Source organism: Pituophis catenifer, unplaced genomic scaffold (assembly GCF_029215685.1).
Source record: "Pituophis catenifer annectens isolate HBS135680 unplaced genomic scaffold, rPitCat1.0.hap2 SCAF_1, whole genome shotgun sequence".
NCBI lineage: Eukaryota > Metazoa > Chordata > Lepidosauria > Squamata > Colubridae > Pituophis > Pituophis catenifer.
In genome coordinates, this window is record NW_027256881.1 from 320604374 (window position 1) to 320627135 (window position 22762).

General features: G+C 35.2%; 1 protein-coding gene across 1 annotated transcript; it reads left to right on the forward strand.

Moving 5' to 3' along the window:
* The first annotated feature begins 2793 nt into the window (after positions 1–2793).
* Positions 2794–22045, forward strand: CUNH14orf39 (chromosome unknown C14orf39 homolog). The gene is made up of 17 exons (XM_070931625.1): positions 2794–2842; positions 3627–3683; positions 4140–4266; positions 5516–5605; positions 6393–6580; positions 8219–8261; positions 9407–9527; positions 9987–10099; positions 13748–13881; positions 16819–16910; positions 17440–17516; positions 17619–17680; positions 18780–18841; positions 19299–19447; positions 19563–19701; positions 21502–21559; positions 21855–22045. Exons 1-17 carry the CDS (start codon positions 2794–2796, stop codon positions 22043–22045), a joined length of 1752 nt encoding a protein of 583 aa, XP_070787726.1.
* Positions 22046–22762: the final 717 nt, after the last annotated feature.

Below are 22762 nucleotides of genomic sequence, written 5' to 3' on the forward strand. Positions count from 1 at the left end.
GCTTCTCACATCAGCTTTTTAAAATTCTGGCAGAACATTTATTTTTATTTATAAATAAAAATAGATTATTTACTTATAAATAATTTATTAAGGGGAGGGAAGTTTGTAGGATATTAGAACTGAAGTAAGAAAAAAATAGCTGCAGCACCATCTCCCCCTCAAATAATGTTTGAATAGACTAGTATGTATACAAATGCTTTCCTCTTTTCAATTCTCCATTAATTTACTTGGACAATTGAAAACAAAATTGGAGGAGAAATGAGACTAACCAGATCTCGAGTCATGTTGTTAAGGGGGAAAATATCAGGGAGCACCTTAAGCTCATGTATAAAAAAGTAAGATATGCAGACAAATAACAATCTATCTATCAGTAAAGAAACAGACCTTGGAGCACAGTCTTGTCTATACAAAAAATTACTATTAGTCAGAAAAATAATTACTATAATTTGCTACTGTGTCACAGTATGCAGAAATCAACAAGCACAGCTTTTAGTTTTTCTCAAGATGTGCAGATAAATCTAGTTGCTGATGCCTGTAGATCACATTATTGTCAAAAAAGCCGGTTCAAAATAAATCAGCTTAAAGGATGCTGAAACTTTTTCCCATAAGGAAAGACAGATGAGTTAAAACAAAGATGGCTAAGTGGATAGTGAAGAGATATGATAAAAGGAAGGGTACAGTCCAGTTGGTTTGTGAACCCTTAAAAAAATGTCCAGGAGGGCAACATTTCAGAGGATATTTGACATACAGACCCATGAATGGGGACTAAACACATCCAGGCAGTGCAAAGGATGGGGCATCCTTTTGCTCGGCACTATGCTTAGAAGAGCAAAGGGCCAGAAAGGCAAAAGCACCTCATACTAGCCAGACATTCATAGATTAAGTGTGAAGTGGTATAGCAGAGGAGAGGTGACCCTGTTTGTGAGAAGAATTGTCATCCACAACTTGAGGCACTTGTCTTACTGCCCCACCTGCATGGAGGCTAAGAGTGATCAGTCTTGTAGGATTGTTAGAGGAAGATCTGGATTAGGAATATGGACAGAACAGAAAAAGGGTGTTATTTCCAACTGGGAATGATACTGTCTTTCTCAAAATGTAGTGCATAAAGAAAACTCAAAATGGTTTTCCTTGGCTTCTGAGTTCTGTCAGAACAAAACTTGTAAGGTTTCAAGTGTTCTATTCATAGGTAACACTAGATATTCAGGACCAGCTTCTCCTCCCTTATTTATCACTGAAGGCAGGAACAGGAATATTCAGTACGTCTCTTACTGTAGGTAATCCATAGTGAATGTTACCTACAGTACCATCAAAATTTTACAAAAATTTGGTAAAGTTATGCTTTGAAAATAAGATACTTGTCCATATTTGTTCAAGTTATCTATCATGACTTTTTAAAAAGATGTTTTTAAGTTTAGCCTGCTTTCCTATTTGTTTTTGCCTCCTTGACAGTTTTAACCAAATAAAACCAAGTGCATTATTCTTTTTTGATGTGTCTGCTTGCAGAAAGTACAACTGCTTCCTTCAAAAAATGGGGTCATTACTGATGACTCTTAATACCATAGAAAACATCTGTACATCAGGGAAGAAAATCATACACAGATTGTACTTACAAAGTTCAACAAGCCAACTAAATCCAACACAGTACTAGCTGTCTATTCATTTATACAATGTTAGTAACTTTAACAATACTTACATTTCAAGCAAACTAATCCAGGCAAATATACTTTTATATCACCTGCCAGTAAATTAAAGCACAGCAAAGTATTCATAGAAACCATGAATTATATCTTTCCATCAGCAAAGCTTTTTTAAACACAGCAATAATAAAGCATTCTTATTTATTAGATATGTTAAGGCTGTCCAATTCCCAAAAGATTCTGGGCATCTTACAATATTTGTAATATATTATTTGAAAACACAAGTCCTATAAAACAGCATTTCCAATATTTTAAACAAAGACGTAACAGGGACTTCAGAGACATCTTACCCCAGGCCTGGTTATACTAACTGGCAACATGAACTGTTGTATTCTTCTATCATGAATTTAACCCCCTTTTGTGACATAGGCTAGGTGTTGTCTTTTTTTTAAAAAAAACTCCTTTCAACTTAATATATCACATTTGATAGAAAACTCTGAGGCATGTAATTAGTTTGAAGTTAGGCATTTTGAAAAGTTGTTTGGAAGTTAAAATATTTGAAGACAAAAACATATTGAGCAACCAGGCATGAGACCACATCTCTTTAATTCAATTCAATTCAAATACTGAATATAGTTTATTATTTAATTTTACCTTTTGATTCACATCAAAGTGGGAAAAGACTTCACTCAGAGTATGATGGATATTTTCATAACTCAAAACATTTCACGCCTACATATCAGCTTACTTTCCCCTGGGTTCATCCAGATGTTGCTTATATCATAAATCTTCTATTATCTTCAGAAAATGATTTAATATATTGACAAAAAGTTGGGGTATCCTAGGTACTCCAAAATTTGTTAGCATTTTCCTCTTGGAAGTCTGGATCCTGCCTGTTACATCTAAATTTCAGCTTTCCAGCATCTGTATTTCTCTTTAATTCTTCTTTGCACCTTTCCCAGTTTTTTGTTAATTACCCCCTCATCTTATACTCATAAAAGTTTACATTGGGAATAATGACAATAACAATTATTAATGAAGTTTGAATATAGGAAGTAGAATAAATGAACAAACAATGAAAAAATATGATTTAAGTGATTCTCTGCAATTATGAGTTTATAATTTTCTTTTTCTGCTTTTAAATTTAGATTGCAAAATGGCTGATACTCTCTTAAGCAATCTGGACAAGCTGCTGCTACAACTTGGTATGTTAGAAAGTTTCATCCTAAAAATAGTCATTAAAGAAATTCCTAACTTTTTATTCCAGGTTGTCAAAAATTTTGGATTATCTGAATTAATTGCACAGATGGCTCTTATATAAATCTCTTTATGAGAGGATGTGACATTACATAGAAATGTCTCTAGTTACTCTCATTAAAGTGTTTCTTGGTATAGATAATGGTTTAAGAAATTACATATGGAGCGATGCTGTTTAGAGCAGAACAGAGTTACAACTAAAACTCATTTTGATATTTGCAGATCAGATCTGTTAGCCCTGAACTCTTCTGTCATTGGAGATTCTCAGTCATCCAGGTCATGGTTATCCCGAATGTGCTTTTTTCCAGAGGCAACTGGATTTTCTGGTTTTTCTTTGAAGACGTTTCACTTCTCATCCAAGAAGCTTCTTCAGCTTCTTGGATGAGAAGCAAAACGTCTTCAAAGAAAAACCAGAAAGTCCAGCTGCCTCTTGAAAAAAAGCATCTTTGGGACAACCTGAACTCTTCTATTACTTCTCATTTTCATTTTGCTTCCCTATTCCCAGACACTGTAAACAAGAAAAATAATTGTAAACTGTAATAGTAAAAGTAACTTGGAGATGCAGAATTAGAGCTGGAATAAATAAGGAAAATTGCATACTATGGTTCAACTACTTAAATTCATGTAGAATGGCAATAAAAATTGACCAAACTATGATTGAAAATGCATATTTATTTTTTACATTTAAATTTTGATTTATATCAATACAAAACATGTATATATCTTCTTCAGTTTTTCAGCTTGAACAAGCATCTTACTCCAAGGAATATGAAAGACAACAGATACAATGTGAGTATATTTTATGAATATATAAAAAAGGATGTAATATTATAGTAAAAAAATTACAACATGGTTCAATTCAAGGATTTATTTTTACTTTTACTTTTGCAGATTGAGTATCATTTTGAAAATTTCACATTTATAAATAGTTCATATTTCATATTATGGAATATTTCATATTCTTACTACTTTTTCCATAGCAGCTTTATTTCTGCCTCCCAATATCTTGAATCTGGTATCACTTTAGTTATTTTCTCCCTTACAATTTTCTCCCTTACCCATCTGCATGTGATATCATAATACAAATATGAAACAGTAGAGATATTTTATCTTTTCACAAAATAAGCTTTGTCATTTTGGTGTCACTGTGGTTGGGAACAGACGGTTATGTCTATGCTATGCCATGAAGTGTTTCTTTCAATCTTAAATTCTTTATATACCAGACATACAAAAATTTATTTTCAGTATATACTGCAAACATTTTGGAGAAAAAAAGTGAAATCTGCCACCTACATGAAGAAATAAATAAAAGTGAGGAAGCAATTCTTAACTTATGCAGACAAAATAATACTAATAAAGAGAACTGTAACATGTAAGTATATTGTATATACGTATATTTATTATATAAACCATTTTTACACTTTTTACTTTATTCTTCTCTTCACTGGAAAAATTCTCAAAAACACTAAAAATCAATAATAAGAATTCTATAATAACACAGGGATGTCAAAATGATGCCATGTGATCAATGACATCATCACAAAATAATGCAATTATGCTATTATGTCACAGCATATGTTGCAAATAGGTAAGTCATGACATTTATGCAATGATGTCATATTTGTTGCACTCCTTATAATTGCTTTCAGATTGTACCCAAAGGAGCTGAAAATATGCAGAGTAATGTAATTCAAATCATCAAAGGGCTCGAACAATTTTCCTTTGAAGAATGTTTGCAATATTAGAGGCATAATCAGGACACAAGCAGGGCCGGATTTAGATGAAAAGAGGCCCTAGGCTATTCCACTTATGAGGCCCTTTCACCTATAGTGAAAGTGTAATTTTAATTTTGCTAACAATTTGAATGTAGGCCCCTCTTGATCTTGAGGCCCTAGGCTGAAGCCTAGGTAGCCTATAGGAAAATCCGGCCCTGGACACAAGCAGTTAAAACTAAAAAGGGAAAATAGTAAACTGATAACATTTAACTTGTCATTCAAAGATGCACTAGAATATAGAATAAGAGAATTGGAAGGGACCTTGGAGGTCATCTAGTCCAACTCCATGCTTGAGCAGGAGACCCCATACTATTTCAGACAAATGTCTGCCCAGTCTCTTCTTAAAAGCCTCCAGCAATGGGGCACTCACAACTTCTGAAGGCAAGGCATTCCACTGGTTAATTGTTCTCACCATTAAGAAATTTCTCCTTAGTTCCAGTTTGCTTCTCTCTTTGATTAGTTTCCATCTATTGTTTCTTATCTTGTCTTCTAGTACTTTGGAAAATAGGTTATCCCCTTCTTCTTTGTGGCAGCCCCTTAAAAATTTGGAACACTGCTAGTCTCCTCTAGTCTTTTGTTTCACTAGACTAGACATACCCAATTCCTGCAACTATTCTTCATATATTTTAGCCTCCATCCACTAATCATCCTTGTTGTTCTTCTCTACACTGGTTCCAGAATCTCACCATCTTTTTTATATTGCGGTGACCAAGTGTAAAAAAGATGTTGAGACACTGGAAAGCATTCAGACAGAATTATATTATAGCTTTGTTACTTTGGACAATTCTTAAATTATGCTGACTCAACAAATATATAATTGTTATTATTTTAAACTTACTGATCTAGCTGGAAACCAACATATGTTATTTTGAAAAAACATGAAGACTATTTACAGAAAGAACTTCAGAATTATCAAGAAGCAACAGAAAAAGACAAGTATGCAAAGACATATGAACATTTCATACTATGACTTATACATATGAATGTATTATGTTCATTAACCAGAATAGTATAGAGTTTTGAAATCAAATTACAAAATTCAGGTGGAAACATATTTTTATTAAATTAAGAGAAATAACATTAATTAAATATATGTACAATACTACAGTGCTGGAAGACTGAATATGTAAGACTGAACCAATGAAAGACAGAATTAAAATATTATTTTAAGGGGGGAAAGGAATTTAAAACCCTCATTATGGAAAAAGAACATTGAAATTATAGACTTACATCTTTTGGCAATAGGAATACAGTCTTTTGGCAGACTGTATTCATGATGCATAATCTGCCTTTTAGGAATATGAGAGCTGAAGAGCAATGTCCAGATATTTAAGCATTTCAACTTGATCTATTTTATATCCAGTTTGCCAGCCATATTTTGTTAAATGCTTAGAGATGGTTAAATTATGAATAATTTGATGAAATACTGATAATTTTATTAATTCTATTCATTACTAAATAAAAGTAAAAGCAGTTGAGAACAATATAAAGTATATTTTCATGGGCAGTTGCAATTAGGATGTCACATATGGTTAATAGTGATAATATATATTAGTAATAAATACAAATTGTCAGAAATATTCACAGTTAATTAAATAATAGCATATGGTGTTAATATTTTTGCAAAACATCAGTTGAATAGAGTATATATTGTAAAATGTGATAATCTTTTGAAAATATAATTATTCACTAGTGAAAAATGACTATTTTCTTGTTTTAAAAGAAAAATGTACCAGGATTATATGAATCAATATCAAGAAGTTTTCAGGCAGCACCAAGCAAAATATTTAGAAACTACAATTGCTCAAGAATATTATCATGAAAAAAAAGAATGTGAAGAAATTCAAGATCGAGTTCAACAACATTCCAAATTATTTAAGCAGAAAGAAGCTGAATTGATAGATCTTCACAGTAAAATATGCTTTTAATAATTTTAATTTCATTTATGCAGAGTCTTTAAACTATGAGTTAAAATAAATGTAAAAGTTAAATTATTGTTTCAGAATATTTTCCCTTTATGGGCGTATTCAAAATGGCATTTTCCCCTGAAATTAAAAGCTATTGATAAAGATTGCATTATCCTGAAATCTGTCATGTTGTGCTTGATGTGTTCGCTTTTTTAAAAAAAATACTGTACTTCTTATTTGGATTAATACTGTATTTCATACCTGGATTAATTTCTCATATATTTTATTTCTATATATTCAGTTCATAAACATTTTCTTCTAGAACTGCTAATTTGGGTTTCTAATGTTTTTTAATATTTTTTCCAAAATATTATGAGGTTTGTAAGTATGTATAAATGTATCTATGCACATCTCCCAAAACTAACATGCCAAAAAAAGGAAAGAGGATATCTATAAACTGGACAAGATTGATATGAAGTAGAATTGTTCTGAGACCATAAAATCTAGGTTTAATTTCTGTTGAAAGGAATTAGCAAAATTCATATACTGAATGTGTTCAAAGAAAAGATTATCTTAATAAAGAGGAGATGGGACAACAGTGTTTGAAAAGATGTATACTCGAATATCATGAATATTGTGTTGCTATCATGACACAAATTCATAGAAAGTAGATTGGTGAAGGTAATATTCTGAATCAGGGGTGAAATGCTCCCGGTTTGGACCAGATCGCCCATCGGTAGCGATGGAGGCGGGTGGTTCAGAGAACCGGTAGCAAAAATCCCTGCCCCCCCCCCCATGCCCAGCTGAGCTGCGCTATCATCAGCGGCTTTTTTTTTTTAATTTTTAAAAGCATTTTTTCTACAACCTCTTTAGCCGAAAAAATGCTTTTAAAAGTAAAAAAAAAAGCCTCTGATGATCACGCAGCTCAGCTTGGATCGTCAGAGGCTTTTAAAAGTATTTTTTCTACAACCTCTTCGGTTGAAGAGGTTGTAGAAAAAATGCTTTTAAAAGCCTCTGACGATCCCAGCTGAATTGCCTGATCGTTAGAGGCTTTTTTTCTTTTAAAAGCCTCTGCCGATCAGGCAACTCAGCTGGGATCGTCAGAGGCTTTTAAAAGCATTTTTAAACAACCTCTTCGGCCGAAGAGATTGTAAAAAAATTCTTTTAAAAAGTTCTGACGATCTGAGCTGAGTTGCCTAATCGTCAGAGCCTTTTAAAAGCATTTTTTACAACCTCTTCAACCGAAGAGGTTGCAGAAAAAATGCTTTTAAAAGTTTTTTTAAAAAAAGTTGGCCATGCCCACCCAGTCACATTACCACCGCCACCCCAAAGCCATGCCCACAGAAGCGGTAGTAACAACTTTTAGATTTCACCACTGGTTCTGAATGATTTGTAGTATATTAGGAAGGAATTGTGGCTCCTGATAGCGATAGCAATAGCAATAACAAACCTCACCCACTCATTAAAACTGCTATTTGAGCAATATCATAAACAGGTGTATTAACTAATGCTATTACTATTACTATTAATAATAACAACTGTTTCTACTACAACAATAGAATCAAACCACTGTTTTTCTTCTTTGCTGTTTAATAAGATGCAGAACAGTTAAGATATTAATTGATTACCACTTTTTTTCCAGGACCTGGTCCTTTCCAATCACTTTCTTCATGGGCAACTCATATGTATCCATTCAACTCTCTCCCCCCCCCCCCATTGATTCTATCATGATAGTTGCAAGCTGTTACATCAATTGAAAAGCACATGTAGCAATAATGTATTTTGCCATTTAAGAAGCTAACTAAATTAGAATGACGAGAAGGAATTATGGACAATGTTCATATATTCAGGATATGTAATTGTAATCAAGATACCATATAGGGAAATAGGAAACTAGTTTAAATTTGGTTTAAAATGACTCTACTTAGTTAAATAAACGGCTATCACAATAATTAGTTATATATTATTTTTAGAACTACTAAATGTAAATTGTTATTCTTCCATACATCATATTGCATCTTAAATTTTGGGGATAGAATTTAAGGCAAATTTGGCTACCTCTTAGTGTCTATGTCTAAAAATGGATTTACGGTATACCCTCTCTTCTTTATCTCTCCCCCTATATATGTGTCTAGTTTTGTTTCAATAGCTCTCCCGGTCCAGTGAACCAATTTGGAGATCTGAGGAGGGATTACACAAAAGTAGAAAAATTTGCTTTATTCCTGGCTACCATTCTATCAATATAATACCAGTGTAAATTCATTCAATACATTAATGCAATTTTCTTTCATGTTTTATTTGAAATGGAATTAACATTCATGTCAACATCATTACCCTGGTCCCAGATTTATAGAAGCTAGCAGAGCTTCATTTTTTTCAGATGTTTTACGCAATGTTTTCTAAACTTTTGATCATTTAATATACAAATTATACCATGGCCTCTAGACTGCACTGTAGCCTAATTCTCAATTTAATTTGAAATACTAGGACCAATTGTTAGAAGTCAACTTCACATAATTAAAATGCTATATGAAATTAACATGATATGTTTCATGTTAGTTACAGGTTAGCAATTTTTAAATATAGATTCGAATCTTATATTGTATACTTTTGGGAGGCTAATAACAAATGATTCATCAACATGTTAATCACAAACTGGGTAAATTTGGATGGAGAATAAAATTATTCAAATTATGGAGAATCAGTTCATCGATTTCAGATATTTAAATGAAAATGAACTCTTCATAACTATGAGCAGAATTGTATTCCCTTTTACCTTTTTATTTGAATGTTAAATTGTGTGATCAATTGATTCCTTAACATATGAAAGTGCTTCTCTGTGGCAGAACACAAAGGAAACTCTTATTCATGCAGCAATTCTCAAACAGCAATCATCAGAACTTGTCAAAACTGCAAAAGAGCTAGAAAAGAAAATGAATTACTTCAAAGAGGTAAGTGCTTATGGTGCAGTCTAGGTGAACATGTTACTGCATCAAATCACATGGAAAAGTATTATTAGAGATTGGAGTGAATGAAGTATTTCTGAAAGTGGGAATCTAACCTAAGCAGTGATTAATGAATAACTATATTTATAACTATAACAGAAAGGAAATTTATTTATAAGAAATACATTATAGGGATAAGTGAAGTCTAATACCTAGTTAAGTACATTCTGCCAGGAGAAAAGTCAAAGACTATATGGTTTGTGCATGTATGCATGGAAAGTTAGACAGAAATAAGTGACTTCAGATTAGCTGGGTGACTCAACCCACAGGGTTGTTTTTTGAGGAAAATAGGAGGAGGAAGATTAGGTATGTTTGCTATCTTAAGTTATTTGTAAACATAATAAAGATGGGATAAAAATACACAAATAAAATATTTGCACAAAATAAATGAATTTTGTCTTTTAGCATCTAGACAATGTTACAGAAGATCAAAAGCATACTGAACAGATGGAAGAGGATTCTAATGTGATAGAAGAAAAAGCAAAAAATCAAGAAAGAAAGAAGGGCTTTGATGAAAGGTGGCATTTTAAAATCAAATATATCACAGTAAAACATGAGTTATAAAGAGGTTACTGAATGCTGAAATCTTTCTTGTCCAGAAGCTTTCCCCCTTACAAATTCAAAGAGTATTACAAATTGTATCTGCTTTACTTACTATTTTACAGAGAGATTTCTGTTCTAACAGATTTAAATACAGATTTTCAATATAATATTTACACGTAAATTGGCTAGTGCAGAAAGGTTTATACTATACTTTTCTAATGTGAAGGTTCCCTTGCAGTGATTACCTTAGAATTGAAATGGAATCATCTTATATTGCCTAAAAATATAAAAGGGCAATTGTGTGATCCTGGTAAAATGTGTGACTTTTCTAAATTGGTGTTGGCTTCTAGATCAAATCAGTTTGGGGGAAATAAAGAATGATTCTTTACACAGTCTAAGTAACTATAGAACCTCTCTAGACAAGAAAATACCTCAACTTAAAAAGCAAATCCAGCTCCTAGATAACATGAATTCACTCTAGGAACCAAAATTAAGTAACATAAAGTAAAGGTAAAGGTTCCCTCACACATATGTGCTAGTCGTTCCCGACTCTAGGGGGCAGTGCTCATCTCCGTTTCAAAGCCAAAGAACCAGTGCTGTCCGAAGACATAACATACGAACCCTCAAAGAATCAATGTGGTTTTCCATGTTTTCTCCAATAGTCAAAGGACATTTCCACACTAGTATTTTATATAGTATCTCTAATTTATATTTTATGTTCCCTCTTCTGTTCCCACTTTAAATCATTGGAAAAAGAAGATAATACTTATTTTATTTATTTTATTTATTTTATTTTTCATATTTGTATACCGCCCTACTCCCGAAGGACTCAGGGCGGTGAACAGCCATAATAAATACAAAGTCATATAGAAGTTAAAAACTATTAAAAACAGATTAAGTAATTTAGGCTCAAAGATTAAAACATCCAAATTTATCTAAAAGAGATCTAAAACCCGATTTAAAAGCCAATTTAAAAGCCAATTTAAAAGGGAGAGTTAGGCCAAACCAGCCTGTTTGAATAGAAACGTTTTCAGGGCACGGCGGAATATGCGTAAGTCTTGGATCTTTCGTAACTCCGGGGGAAGCCCGTTCCAGATGGTAGGTGCCCCCACAGAGAAGGCTCTCCCCCTGGGGGCTGTCAGTCGACATTGTTTGGCCAACGGCACCCTGAGGAGTCCCTCTCTATGGGAGCGAACTGGTCGGTGAGAGGTTATTGGTGGCAGGAGGCGGTCTCGTAGGTACCCTGGTCCTGAGCCATGGAGCGCTCTAAAGATAGTAACCAAAACCTTGAAGCGCACCCGGAAGACCACCGGGAGCCAGTGCAGCTCACGCAGGAGGGGGGTTACATGAGAGCGCCACATTGCTCCCATCACCACCCACGCGGCCGCATTCTGGACCAGTTGGAGCCTCCGGGTGCTTCTCAAGGGGAGCCCCATGTAGAGAGCATTACAATAATCCAGGCGTGAGGTGACAAGGGCGTGAGTGACCGTACGTAACGAGTCCCGATCCAGAAAGGGACGCAACTGGCGAATCAGGCGAACCTGATAAAAAGTCCTCCTGGCCACGGCCGTCATATGTTCTTCTAAAGACAGCCGCGAGTCTAGGAGGATGCCCAAGTTGCGAACCCCATCTGTGGGGGCCAACGACTCGCCCCCAATAGTCAGAGATGGCGCCAACTGACTATATCGGGACGACGGAAACCACAGCCACTCGGTCTTGGATGGGTTGAGTCTGAGTTTGTTCTTCCCCATCCAGATCCGTACGGCCTCCAGGCACCGGGACATCACCTCGAGGGCATTATTGGGGTGGTCTGGGGTGGAGATGTACAGCTGGGTATCATCAGCGTACTGATGGTACTTCACCCCAAAACCACGGATGATCTCACCCAGCGGCTTCACATAAATGTTGAATAGAAGGGGCGAGAGGACCGATCCTTGTGGCACCCCACATATAAGGGGCCTTGGGTCGACCTCTGCCCCCCTGTCAACACAGACTGCGACCGGTCAGAGAGAAAGGAGGAGAACCACTGTAGAACAGTGCCCCCCACCCCCAACCCTTCCAACTGCCACAGCATGATATCATGATCAATGGTATCAAAAGCCGCTGAGAGGTCTAGTAGGACCAGGACAGAGGAGCAACCCCTGTCCCGAGCCCTCCAGAGATCATCAACCAATGCGACCAATGCTGTCTCTGTGCTGTACCCGGGCCTGAAGCCCGACTGGAACAGATCTAGATAATTCGATTCATCCAGGTACTGAGGCAGTTGTCGTGCAACCACACTCTCAACAACCTTCGCAACAAAGCGAAGGTTGGAGACAGGACGATAATTTGCTAACACAGCTGGGTCCAGGGAGGGCTTCTTGAGGAGGGGCCTCACCACCGCCTCTTTCAAGACGGTGGGAAAGACACCCTCACTCAAAGAAGCATTTATAATCTCCTGGAGCCAGCCTTGCGTCACCTCCCGGGAGGCCAGTACCAACCAGGAGGGACACGGGTCCAATAAACATGTGGTCGCATTTAGTCTGTTCAGTATCCTGTCCACGCTTTTGGGAGTCACAGGATCAAACTCTTCCCAAATAATATTCTCAGGACCTGCCCCTGTCATCTCCCCTGGATCAATCCAGTCAGAGTCTAGCTGTTCCCGAATCTGAGCAATTTTGTCATACAGATATTGTACAAAATCCTCAGCTCTACCCTCCAAGGGGTCTTCCCGCGTCCCTTGATGGAGCAGGGAGCGGGTCACCCTAAACAGGGCGGCTGGGCGATTATCTGATGACGCAATAAGAGTAGAAAAGTAGTTACTCTTCTCTACTCTTATTGCAACTAGGTAATTCTTAATATGAGATCTTACCAGTGTTCGGTCGGATTCAGAACGACTAGCCCTCCAACTGCTCTCTAGGCGTCTTTTCCGGCGCTTCATCTCCCTCAGCTCCTCAGTATACCAAGGAGCCAGGTGAGACCGGCGCCGGGTCAGAGGCCGCAAAGGCACGACTCGGTCTAAAGCCTTAGCCGCCGCCCTATCCCAGGCGGCCACTAAGTCCACTTAAAGAAAGACTGATAAAAGAAAACAAATAATCCTTCAAAAAATAGCATCTTAATATTATTTAGCTGTAAAACATTACGTTTATGTATAATTTTGCTTTTTCATTGAACAAAAAAATATTGAGAGGAAAAACTAAAAAAAAACCCAACAAATTAAAGCTAAAAAGAACAACAAGCCAAAAATAAAACCAAAAGAAATGTGAAGACAGAACAAAAGTTGTGGTACATTGTTTACCTTTTATTTATTTATGAGTCAAATTTAGAAACTGCCCATCTGCCTCACAAAGATATTAATGCTAAATTAAAACTAATTATATTCTACAATAATGTACATGTTTTCAAAAAGAAAAGTTTATGTTAACAGTTTTAGTCAAAGGTAGGTCAATAATTTTGTAACAATTTGGTATTTTCCCATGCTTTTCATATTTCTATTAAGCAAGTTGCTCAATAGACATTATCCAGTGAGGACATTAGATAAGATTTTGCATTTTTGTATGTCCTTATCATTTATTTCAAAGTAAACTAAAATATGGCATTCAGGCATTCTATGTTTCTTTCATTGATTTAAAATTTTCTTTCAGCTTGTTCAAAGAGAGTCAACATTTATTGAACAAGAAAGAACAAACGTATAAACCATTTAATCTATCTAGCATTTTTCAGAAATTAGTTCAAAGTGTGCCAACTGTGAAACCACTATTTCAGATCACAGACAGAGGTAACAAAATATTAAGAGATTTAGCTGTGAGATTTTGAGGTGAATGAAAATAAATGTGCTACTGATGTTCATAATCAGATGTACTTCAGTTCATAATCTGTATATGAATACTCAGCTGTCTACAAATAGAGTTTTATAGAAAAGAATTGTGCTAAGTATAGTTGGGGAAACTATCTTAAAATAGTATCAAATATGAAAAAAAATTATAGAAGGAAACAAAACTTTTTGCCAAAAAAGCATTGATACAGTATTATCAGTACTGGACTTGCAGTATATTCCTATTGATTTCTAACAGCAGCATCAGAACAAGAAACAGTACAGGTAGTCCTTGATTTACTACTACAGTTGAGCTCAAAATTTCCATTGCTAAGCAAGGCAGTTGTATAGTGAGTTTTGTCCCATTTTTGTGACCTTTTTACCAGTTGTTAAATGAATCACTGCAGTTGTAAGTGAATCATGCAGTCATTAAGTGAAATCTGGTTTCCCCCATTGTCTTGGCTTGTCAGAAGCCAGATGGGAAGGTTTCAAGGCTTCCTCAGTTGTACCGAGACAGTGCAACTGTCATAAATACATGCCAGTTGCCAAGTGCCCAAATTTTGAACACATGATCATGAGGATGCTGCAATGATCGTAAGTGTGTAAGTCAAGGACTACTTTTGCAGTCTCTGGGACTCTGGAAAGTAAATGCATACATACAAACATAGATAGAATGCTGGATATTCCATCTATGGATAGTGCTGGATATTATTGCTATATGTATACCGTTTTCCCCACAGCATATATACAACCTGTGATATGACTTACCTGTGTCTTTAAATATTTATGTATACATCTGAATATTATAGAATATATTAAGGTATTTTCCTGCATAATTTGATATTTTTGTTGCAAGAAGTACAGGTGTTACTATATCAGTCGTATTGGAACTAGTTAGTGAAATACAACTGACTCGATTCTGTTTTCTATGGTGATGTGCCATCTTTCCCCTTCAAGGAAGAGTGACAAAGCCTTGCTCTGAGCATATAGAGCTCTGTTTTGCCCAATTTCTCCTCTTACAAGAAATAAATGTCAAATCCTTTGTGGGCACACCTTTCCAAGAGCCTAGCATAGGTTTTTAAGCTAGATCTGTCATCACCATCTCAAACTGAACATGGACAAGATTGTTATACTTCCAAAATCCAAATTGACACAGAACGTTTCTTAAAATATTTTATCAAGATAGCCATCAACATTTGTAATTTTTATTTGATGAATATTCATAGAATCCATCCGTTCTTCATGGCTGAGATTGCATAGCTGCTGGTTCATGCCCTGATTTCTCTCATCTGAATAATTCTAGTAGAATCCTGGCCAGATTATGTCCATATTGTTCTGTTATTCTGGGCCTCATTAAACTACCCTTAGTGCCCTCTTTTTCTAGTACCTGTATTAGCTGGATGTTTGCAGAAGGTCAGCACAAATTTGTATCAGCACAAAAATTGTAATCCCTATAGCTGATTCATTGGCTGACAAACTGTACACAATGAGTAGTCCTTAATGGTACTACATCTACATGGAGGGAAGTAAGCAGTGGGGTACCACAGTGGGGTTCCATCTTATACCCAGTACTCTTCAATATCTTCATAAATGACTTAGATGATGGAATAGAAGAGGATCTCATCAAATTTTCTGATGATACTAAGCTGGCAGGAATAGCCAAAAACCCAGAAGACAAGCGCACGATCCAAAAAGATCTTGACAGACTTAAACAATGGGCCCTATCCAACAAAATGAAATTTAATGTGGAGAAAGGCAACGTTTTACAGCTGGGCAAGAAAAACCAAAGGTTCAAGTACAGATTAGATGAAACCTGGCTCAAAAATAGTAACTGTGAGAGGAACTTTGTAGTCCTAGTGGATGATCACTTAAAATTGAGTCAGCAGTGTGCGACAGCAGCCAAAAAAGCTAATACCATGGCATAGAATCAAAATCACATGAAGTATTAGCCCCACTTTGTAAAGCCTTAGAAAGACCACACTTGGAATAGTGCATCCAGTTTTGGTCACCACATTACAAAAAATGTGGAGTGGTCGGTAAAGGTGCAAAAAGAGCAACTAATATGATTAAGGCCTGGAGGCTAAAACATGAAGAATGGTTGCAGGATTTGGGTTTGGCTAGTCTAGAGAAAAGAAGGACTGGGGGGATATGACAGCAATATTCCAGTACTTGAGAGGCTACTACAAAAAGGAGGGGGTCAATTTATTTTCCAAAGCACCAAAGGGCAGGACAAGAAACAATGGATGGAAACTAATCAAGGAGAGAAGCAACCTGGAATTAAGGAGAAACTTCCTAACAGTGAGGACAACTAACCAGTGGAACAGCTTGCCTTCAGAAGTTGTGAGTGCTTCATCGCTGGAGGTTTTTAAGAAGAGACTGGACAGTCACTTGTCTGAAATGGTATAGGGTCTCCTGCTTGAGCAGGGGACTGAACTAGAAGACCTCCAAGGTCCCTTCCAACCCTATTCTGATTGATTGATTGATTGATTGATTGATTGATGTCTTACTGCTCAAGCCTCTGCAGACACCTTCTCTCCTAACATGTTAACAGGTTTGTTTGAACCATGTTGGAGATGGTTCCCAACAATAAGGAGGAAACACTGTGTTAACATTGTTTCACCGCCCTGAGTCCAGTAGGAGAAGGGCGGTATAAAAATCTAATAAAATAAAAATAAATAAATAAATAATAATAATAATAAAAAGGCAAAATATGCCCAAAAAAGGTATTGCCAGGACAATTTTGTGTTATGGTGGGTGCAAATAGCGAAAACCCTTACTCAAATATCTTTTTTATTATAAGATGACTACAACTATATGATTACCCTTTTGATGTCATTTTTATATTATTCCTATGTGAGAATCAGCTGAATAATATAGAACTCATAATCTTATATAATACAGGTGCAGAAAAGGAAGAGGATCTGGCAGGACATTCAAGAGTGACTAGTATGTATTTCAACCATATGGAAAATGAAAATCAGGTATGCAATCAGGTATGCAAACAAAAAGCAGAATGAATAATATGCATCCATTAGTTCAGCACAATAAAATGTATTTAAAAATAATGTGGTGCATCTAAAGATAATTTTGCAAAAATAATTCTGTTTTCATTCTACTGGGATTCTTTTTGTCTAAGTCAACACAAGGTCAGTATGGGCAGATCTATCTACTGTATGAAATCCTTTAGATTGAATGCATTTTGTTTTCTTTTAAGTACAGTACAGTATAGTACACAAATTCAAAGGAAAAACAGGAAACTTACTTAAAAGATATGTTGGGTCCAAGTATCCAATGTTCAATTCTTTAAGACATGCTAAAAATAAAATAAATAAAAACAAACAATTAAAAATACAGGGATTTCACTATAACAGTTTTCCTTCCAACAAAAAGGATAAGGAATGTAGTAGCAGGGAGGAATAAGAGTCACTTGAGTATTATTTTTAGTGCTGTAGGAGAATAAATGGGTCTTCTATTAGAATTTTATACTCCTCTTAATTTGAAATACATGTTGTTTTGTTTTAGAAATATGATAATTCAGAAACCAATATTGTAGAAACAGATTCATCTATAACAAATGATCCCAAGGAAATATCAAATAGGTAATTTTTCAATCATTCTATCTTCATTAATAATATATAGTTTATGAAAATATATAATTCTGCTTAGCTTATGTAAATTAATTATTTTCTGAATTGTTTCAGATTATTAGCTAATCAGAAGAACACACTTACTAAACAGTGCTTTAACATTGAAAATACAAAAGGTAAAAATTTACTAAAATATACATTATATATAATGCCATTTACTATTAGCTATTTGATAACTTAGGTTTTATCAGAAAAGAGACGCAAATAGTTTTCTCTCCATATTATTTAAGAAGATTGGGATACTCATTATAGCTGATTTGAATATAAGTGATTTCATATAAATATTACTAAATAATATTTGATTAAGTGGACCAGTTAAAATCATATTTATACATTTGTATTACTGTTTTTATCCCCAGTTATTTAACCTTAATACAGCATTAATGCAGATTTTTTTTAAAAAAGTATATAAAATGTGTTTCAAAATACAAAAGCAGAACAGTGAATCATTTAAAAAATGCACAATATGAATGATCAGTAAAATTATGAATAACATTAAAATATATATGAGCATTTACTAGAGTGGCCTATGGCCAGATATCTAGATTGTTTAGCTATTAGGTAATATACTTAGGTGACATACTTAGGGATCACCCTTCATTTTATCCCCTCAACAACCTTTCATGAGAGATTGGGTTAAGAGATTGACTGGCACAGAGTTACCCACTGAATGCCATGATAAAATGAGCCTGAATCATAGTGGCTCCAATCCAGCACCTTTACCATTATACTGCATTGGTGAGTTATAGCACTGCACATATTGGACTGAGGCAAGAAATGAATTAAGTATGAATGGCTTCTTTGGGTAAAGTGGGGTCTTCTTTTTTTCCTTCTCAATTGACCCTACAATGCTTGGTTCTTCACCTTGTTATACCCTACATCAGATCTCCAGGATCTTAAGCTGGCCATTGGAGTATTTTGCCTCTCACCCTCTCAGTTCATACATTCATTTTTTATTGTCTGTTTGAGAAACTCCTTCTAGGTGCTGAATTTCCCATGGGTCCACAATTTCAGGGAAATAAATCAAGTGATGGATTGTTGTTTGATATTCTGCTCCCTGTATCTTACAATTTTTCTGACATTGATGCTAAAAGCTGATATACAGCTACATGACTGGAATATAGCAGCATATGTTTCTCTTCTTCAATAATGTACCAGTATAATCACCAATGCTACACCATCTTGATTTTTATAAAATATAATTTTCTGTGGTAGGAAAAAAGGCTGACTACAAACAAAAGGAAAAAAAATCAATGGATTCTGCAGTTATATCTCAAGTTAGTTTAACTTTTTGTTACATTGTTCTATTAAATGATTTTCAATAATGCTGAAAACCAGATACATGCTGATGTTAATTGATTTGATGTTTGCTGCTTTAAATTCCTTGCATTGTACTTTTTTGGAAATCAGTTGGTTGAGAAAACGATCTTCATGTAACATACCTGCACAGAAGACTAACAGCTTCAAATCTATGTAGAGTTCTCTCTGAAAAAAACACTTCAGTTCTTATTCCATCATTTATGTACTGATTTTACAAATTTGGATATGCTTTGGATGGTGAGATGGGCAGCATATAAATTAAATAAATACATTTATAAAATAAATAAATTTATATCTTTCAACTTTCATATTATTGTTCCAAAAAGTGATAGTTGAAAATTTTAAAAAGCCCTGAATATATTTGTGGTAGTTGTGGTTTCTTCAAATATGATATAGCAGCATTTTCTTAAACAGGATAGGCAGACAGAAATTTCTACTAAACCTGAATATTATTCTTCAACAAGAGATGCAGATGCGGTATCAACTCCAGGGTTAATAACTCCAGAGCCTAACATACTTCCAAAAACCCCTGACTCTGTTGAGATGAGAACTCCATTTGAACTGTAAGCATTGTTAATTCAAAGTTTATTACTGCATCAAATTTTGCCTTTCTTCAGGATCTTTCTGATTTTTAACTTCCACTTAATATTCATATCTTCTTCTTTTTCATTGTACTAGATTTCCACCAGAAAATGAAGGATTGCTGGCCAAGTCACCTGCTTTTTCTTTTCTTGCTGGGTTTACCTCAAAGTCACAGTCACCTGGATTTAATTTTTTTGATTTTTCTGCATTTGGAACTGAGAGTTCATTAGATCAGGTATATTTTAGGGTGATTAATCTATTCACCAGGGAAATCTGGTGTTTTTGTTAAAGTTTTAGACTAGAATTGACAAGATTCAGATTGAAATCCTAACTTCTTGTATAACAGAGGGAAGAATAATCATGATCAGTATCTAGAATTATGTGGAAGAAAGCCAATAAAGAGGTGTCAAAGCAGAGATGTCAAACTTGCGGTGTCACTGCGGCATCATGGGACGTATCGGGACTTTTTCCCCCTTCGTTAAATGGGTGTGGGCATGGCCAGCGTGTGACGCATCCTGCCTGTGGGCTGCGAGTTTGACAGCCCTGTGCTAAAGCCAAGGAACAGAGAGCAAAAGGCCTGGTTAATGCATACAGACCATTGCTCTTTGCAATTGCTGTTCCCTCCTGCCACAGGTTAGGTCACCATTTCACAATGCTCCTTACTGGATGGTACATTATCATTGTTATATTTGATTATATATGCAAGTTAGCAGTGGTGGGTTGCTACCGGTTCTCCCCGGTTCGGGAGAGCCGGTAGCGGAAATCTTGATGTGAGAGCAAACTGGTTCGGTCCAAGCGTCAGCTGGGCCCTCCTGCCTGCCCCCGCACTATACCTACCTTTATTCCTTCATTTTTAGCCCAGCTGTAAGACACAGCAGAGCGGATTGCCATGCCTCAGCTGTATTATAATTTAATGCGTGAAGTGCAAGTTTGGCGATCGCGCGTAAAGCGCGTGCACAAAGTGAACCGGTGGTAACATCGGTTAGAACCCACCACTGCAAATTAGCATTACTGTTTATGCTATGCTTATGTCCTTCATTTGACTTTATTTATATCCTGTTATTCTGTTCTGTTCAATGTGCAGTTGCAAGGATTCAACTCACTTTGTTGAGAAATTCAATAAACTCAGTTCTGATGATAGATTGATTGGTTTTGATGTGGTCTCATTCTTCATCAAAGATCAAGGAGACCACATCAAAACTAATCGATTTATCAGCAGAATTCAAGAAGACATTGCTATATGTTAAGAGAGTATTTCCTGAAGATACCACAAAAATCTTCCATCATTGCCTCACATCCAGCTACATACAAGATAACAATGAATTTTATGAGCAAAATGAGGGAATAGTCATGGGGAAACAACCTGGCTCTGGTAATTGAGTGCCACTTTTGTGATCTGGAGTCCTGGTAAAGAAGTCAAAAATCCCTAAAACATCTGAATAGCCTGCTTGAGAGTGCGCTATTGGTTGATCTGAAAGATTAGGTGAGGGACAGATTGTCATGGAGAAAGTCTATATATGTCGTTATTAAGAGTCAACAGTAATTTGATGGAACATAAGCAAGCAAGCAAGCAAGCAAGCAAGCAAGCAAGCAAGCAAGCAAGCAAGCAAGCAAGCAATAGTTTAGGAAAAATATAAGAAACAAGGGATAGGATGGAAATGTAAATAATTATTCCTGGTGCATAGAACATCCTTAGAAAGAAATTAGAGGATGGGACCACTAATTAAGCTGAATAATTCAGGTCAGACAAAATAACCCCGCATAATTAACTATGGATTTGCTTCCACAAGCTGTGCTGATCGTCTTTAATTTGTTAGAGAGGTATTAAACACATTTAAAAACGATAAGTTCTGTTACAGAGATTCATGACTCGCACCCCACCCCCATGAATAAAGCTAATGAGTTCTTCTTTGATATTATTGGGAGTGCCAGTGGCCAGTTTAGCACTGACTATGCTCTTATCTCATTTATTATTCTATTTGCCCATACATATACCTAATGTGCCATTTTCTAATGAATTCACTTGGTGTTTTAGTCAGGTGAAAGCTGCTCTGCTGGAAATATAAATCCAATTTCTCCACACAAAGGTATTGGTAAGTTTTCATGGTAGAAATATGTTGTGACTAGCTGTTGTTTATTCATAAATTACTGAAAAGCATTTATATTGAGAGACAGACTATGACTTTACCTTTTAAAGAAAAATATTTTAAAAAGAGCTCCATCCAGGAGCTAATGCCATCTCCCCCATTTTATAATATTTCTGGACAGTCCAACGTTATTATTAACAATGGAGTTCTTTTTTGTTTTTTATTTTAATAATAATCAATATTCATATGTTATTGATATATACTGTATCAAATTTTAATTCAGAGTATTATTCTGTTCAAGGAGATTTCTTTGGGAAAATGGATAATGAAGACTCATTTACATTTGCATTTCCAACACTTCCTTCTGCTCAGGTTTTTCAAGATGGGAAAGAAGACTTTAATTTTCCCTTTGCTTTTGGATCATCTGAGCAATCCACTCTAAAAGGTTTTCAATCTGCCTCAGAAAACAGAAAGTCATTTTCACTTTTCTGAATTTATCCTTAGCTGTGTTGTAATATTCTACATAAAACAAGAAAAAATGATAGAAAAAAAAGAATGTAAATATTTTTATCCATGGTGACATGTGTTCATTAGATTCTTTCTCAGTTTTTAAATAGCTCTTTGTTAAAAGTTAATTTGTTTAAGTGTGTAATGCATTTAATTGTGAGGCATACAGTGTAAGCTTCTAAACCTAAATTTGCACACTAGCCTTTTCAATAGGTTTGTTGATGTTGACAAAAGAATGAACTGTTTGTTTCTGTAATGACACCAGAAATATTAAAGCAGTTTTGGTAAAGTTTTTACAGTTAATAATGGCAAAATTGTTTCTCTTTGTTCTGCTGAATATATGAGATTATATTGTCACATTGTTATATATTTTACATATAAGCAAAATATTGTTTTTAACATTTAAGAACATGAATTCTTATAAATTGTTATAGTATAAAACAATTTAAATTGAAATAAAGTTTACATCACCATATTAAAACTTCACATTTTTTTCACATCTGGAAAGAAAGGACATTAAAATCACTTCTATGAACTGGTCTATTTTCAAGACAACAAAATATGATCCAATTAGCCAATAGATTACGGGACAAAGTAATCAACATATCTCTTTAATACTGCATTTATTTTAATTAGCTTATCTTTCAATCAAAGTTGTTAGAAGGAGAGGCAAAACAAATCACAAAATATGTATTGGAATAT

Coding starts and splice junctions, on each gene's coding strand:
- CUNH14orf39 (XM_070931625.1), top strand. CDS start 2,794: ATGGCTGATACTCTCTTAAGCAATCTGGACAAGCTGCTGCTACAACTT. Junction 2,843..3,626: donor CAAGCTGCTGCTACAACTTG/GTATGTTAGAAA, acceptor TATCTTCTTCAG/TTTTTCAGCTTGAACAAGCA. Junction 3,684..4,139: donor TGAAAGACAACAGATACAAT/GTGAGTATATTT, acceptor ATTTATTTTCAG/TATATACTGCAAACATTTTG.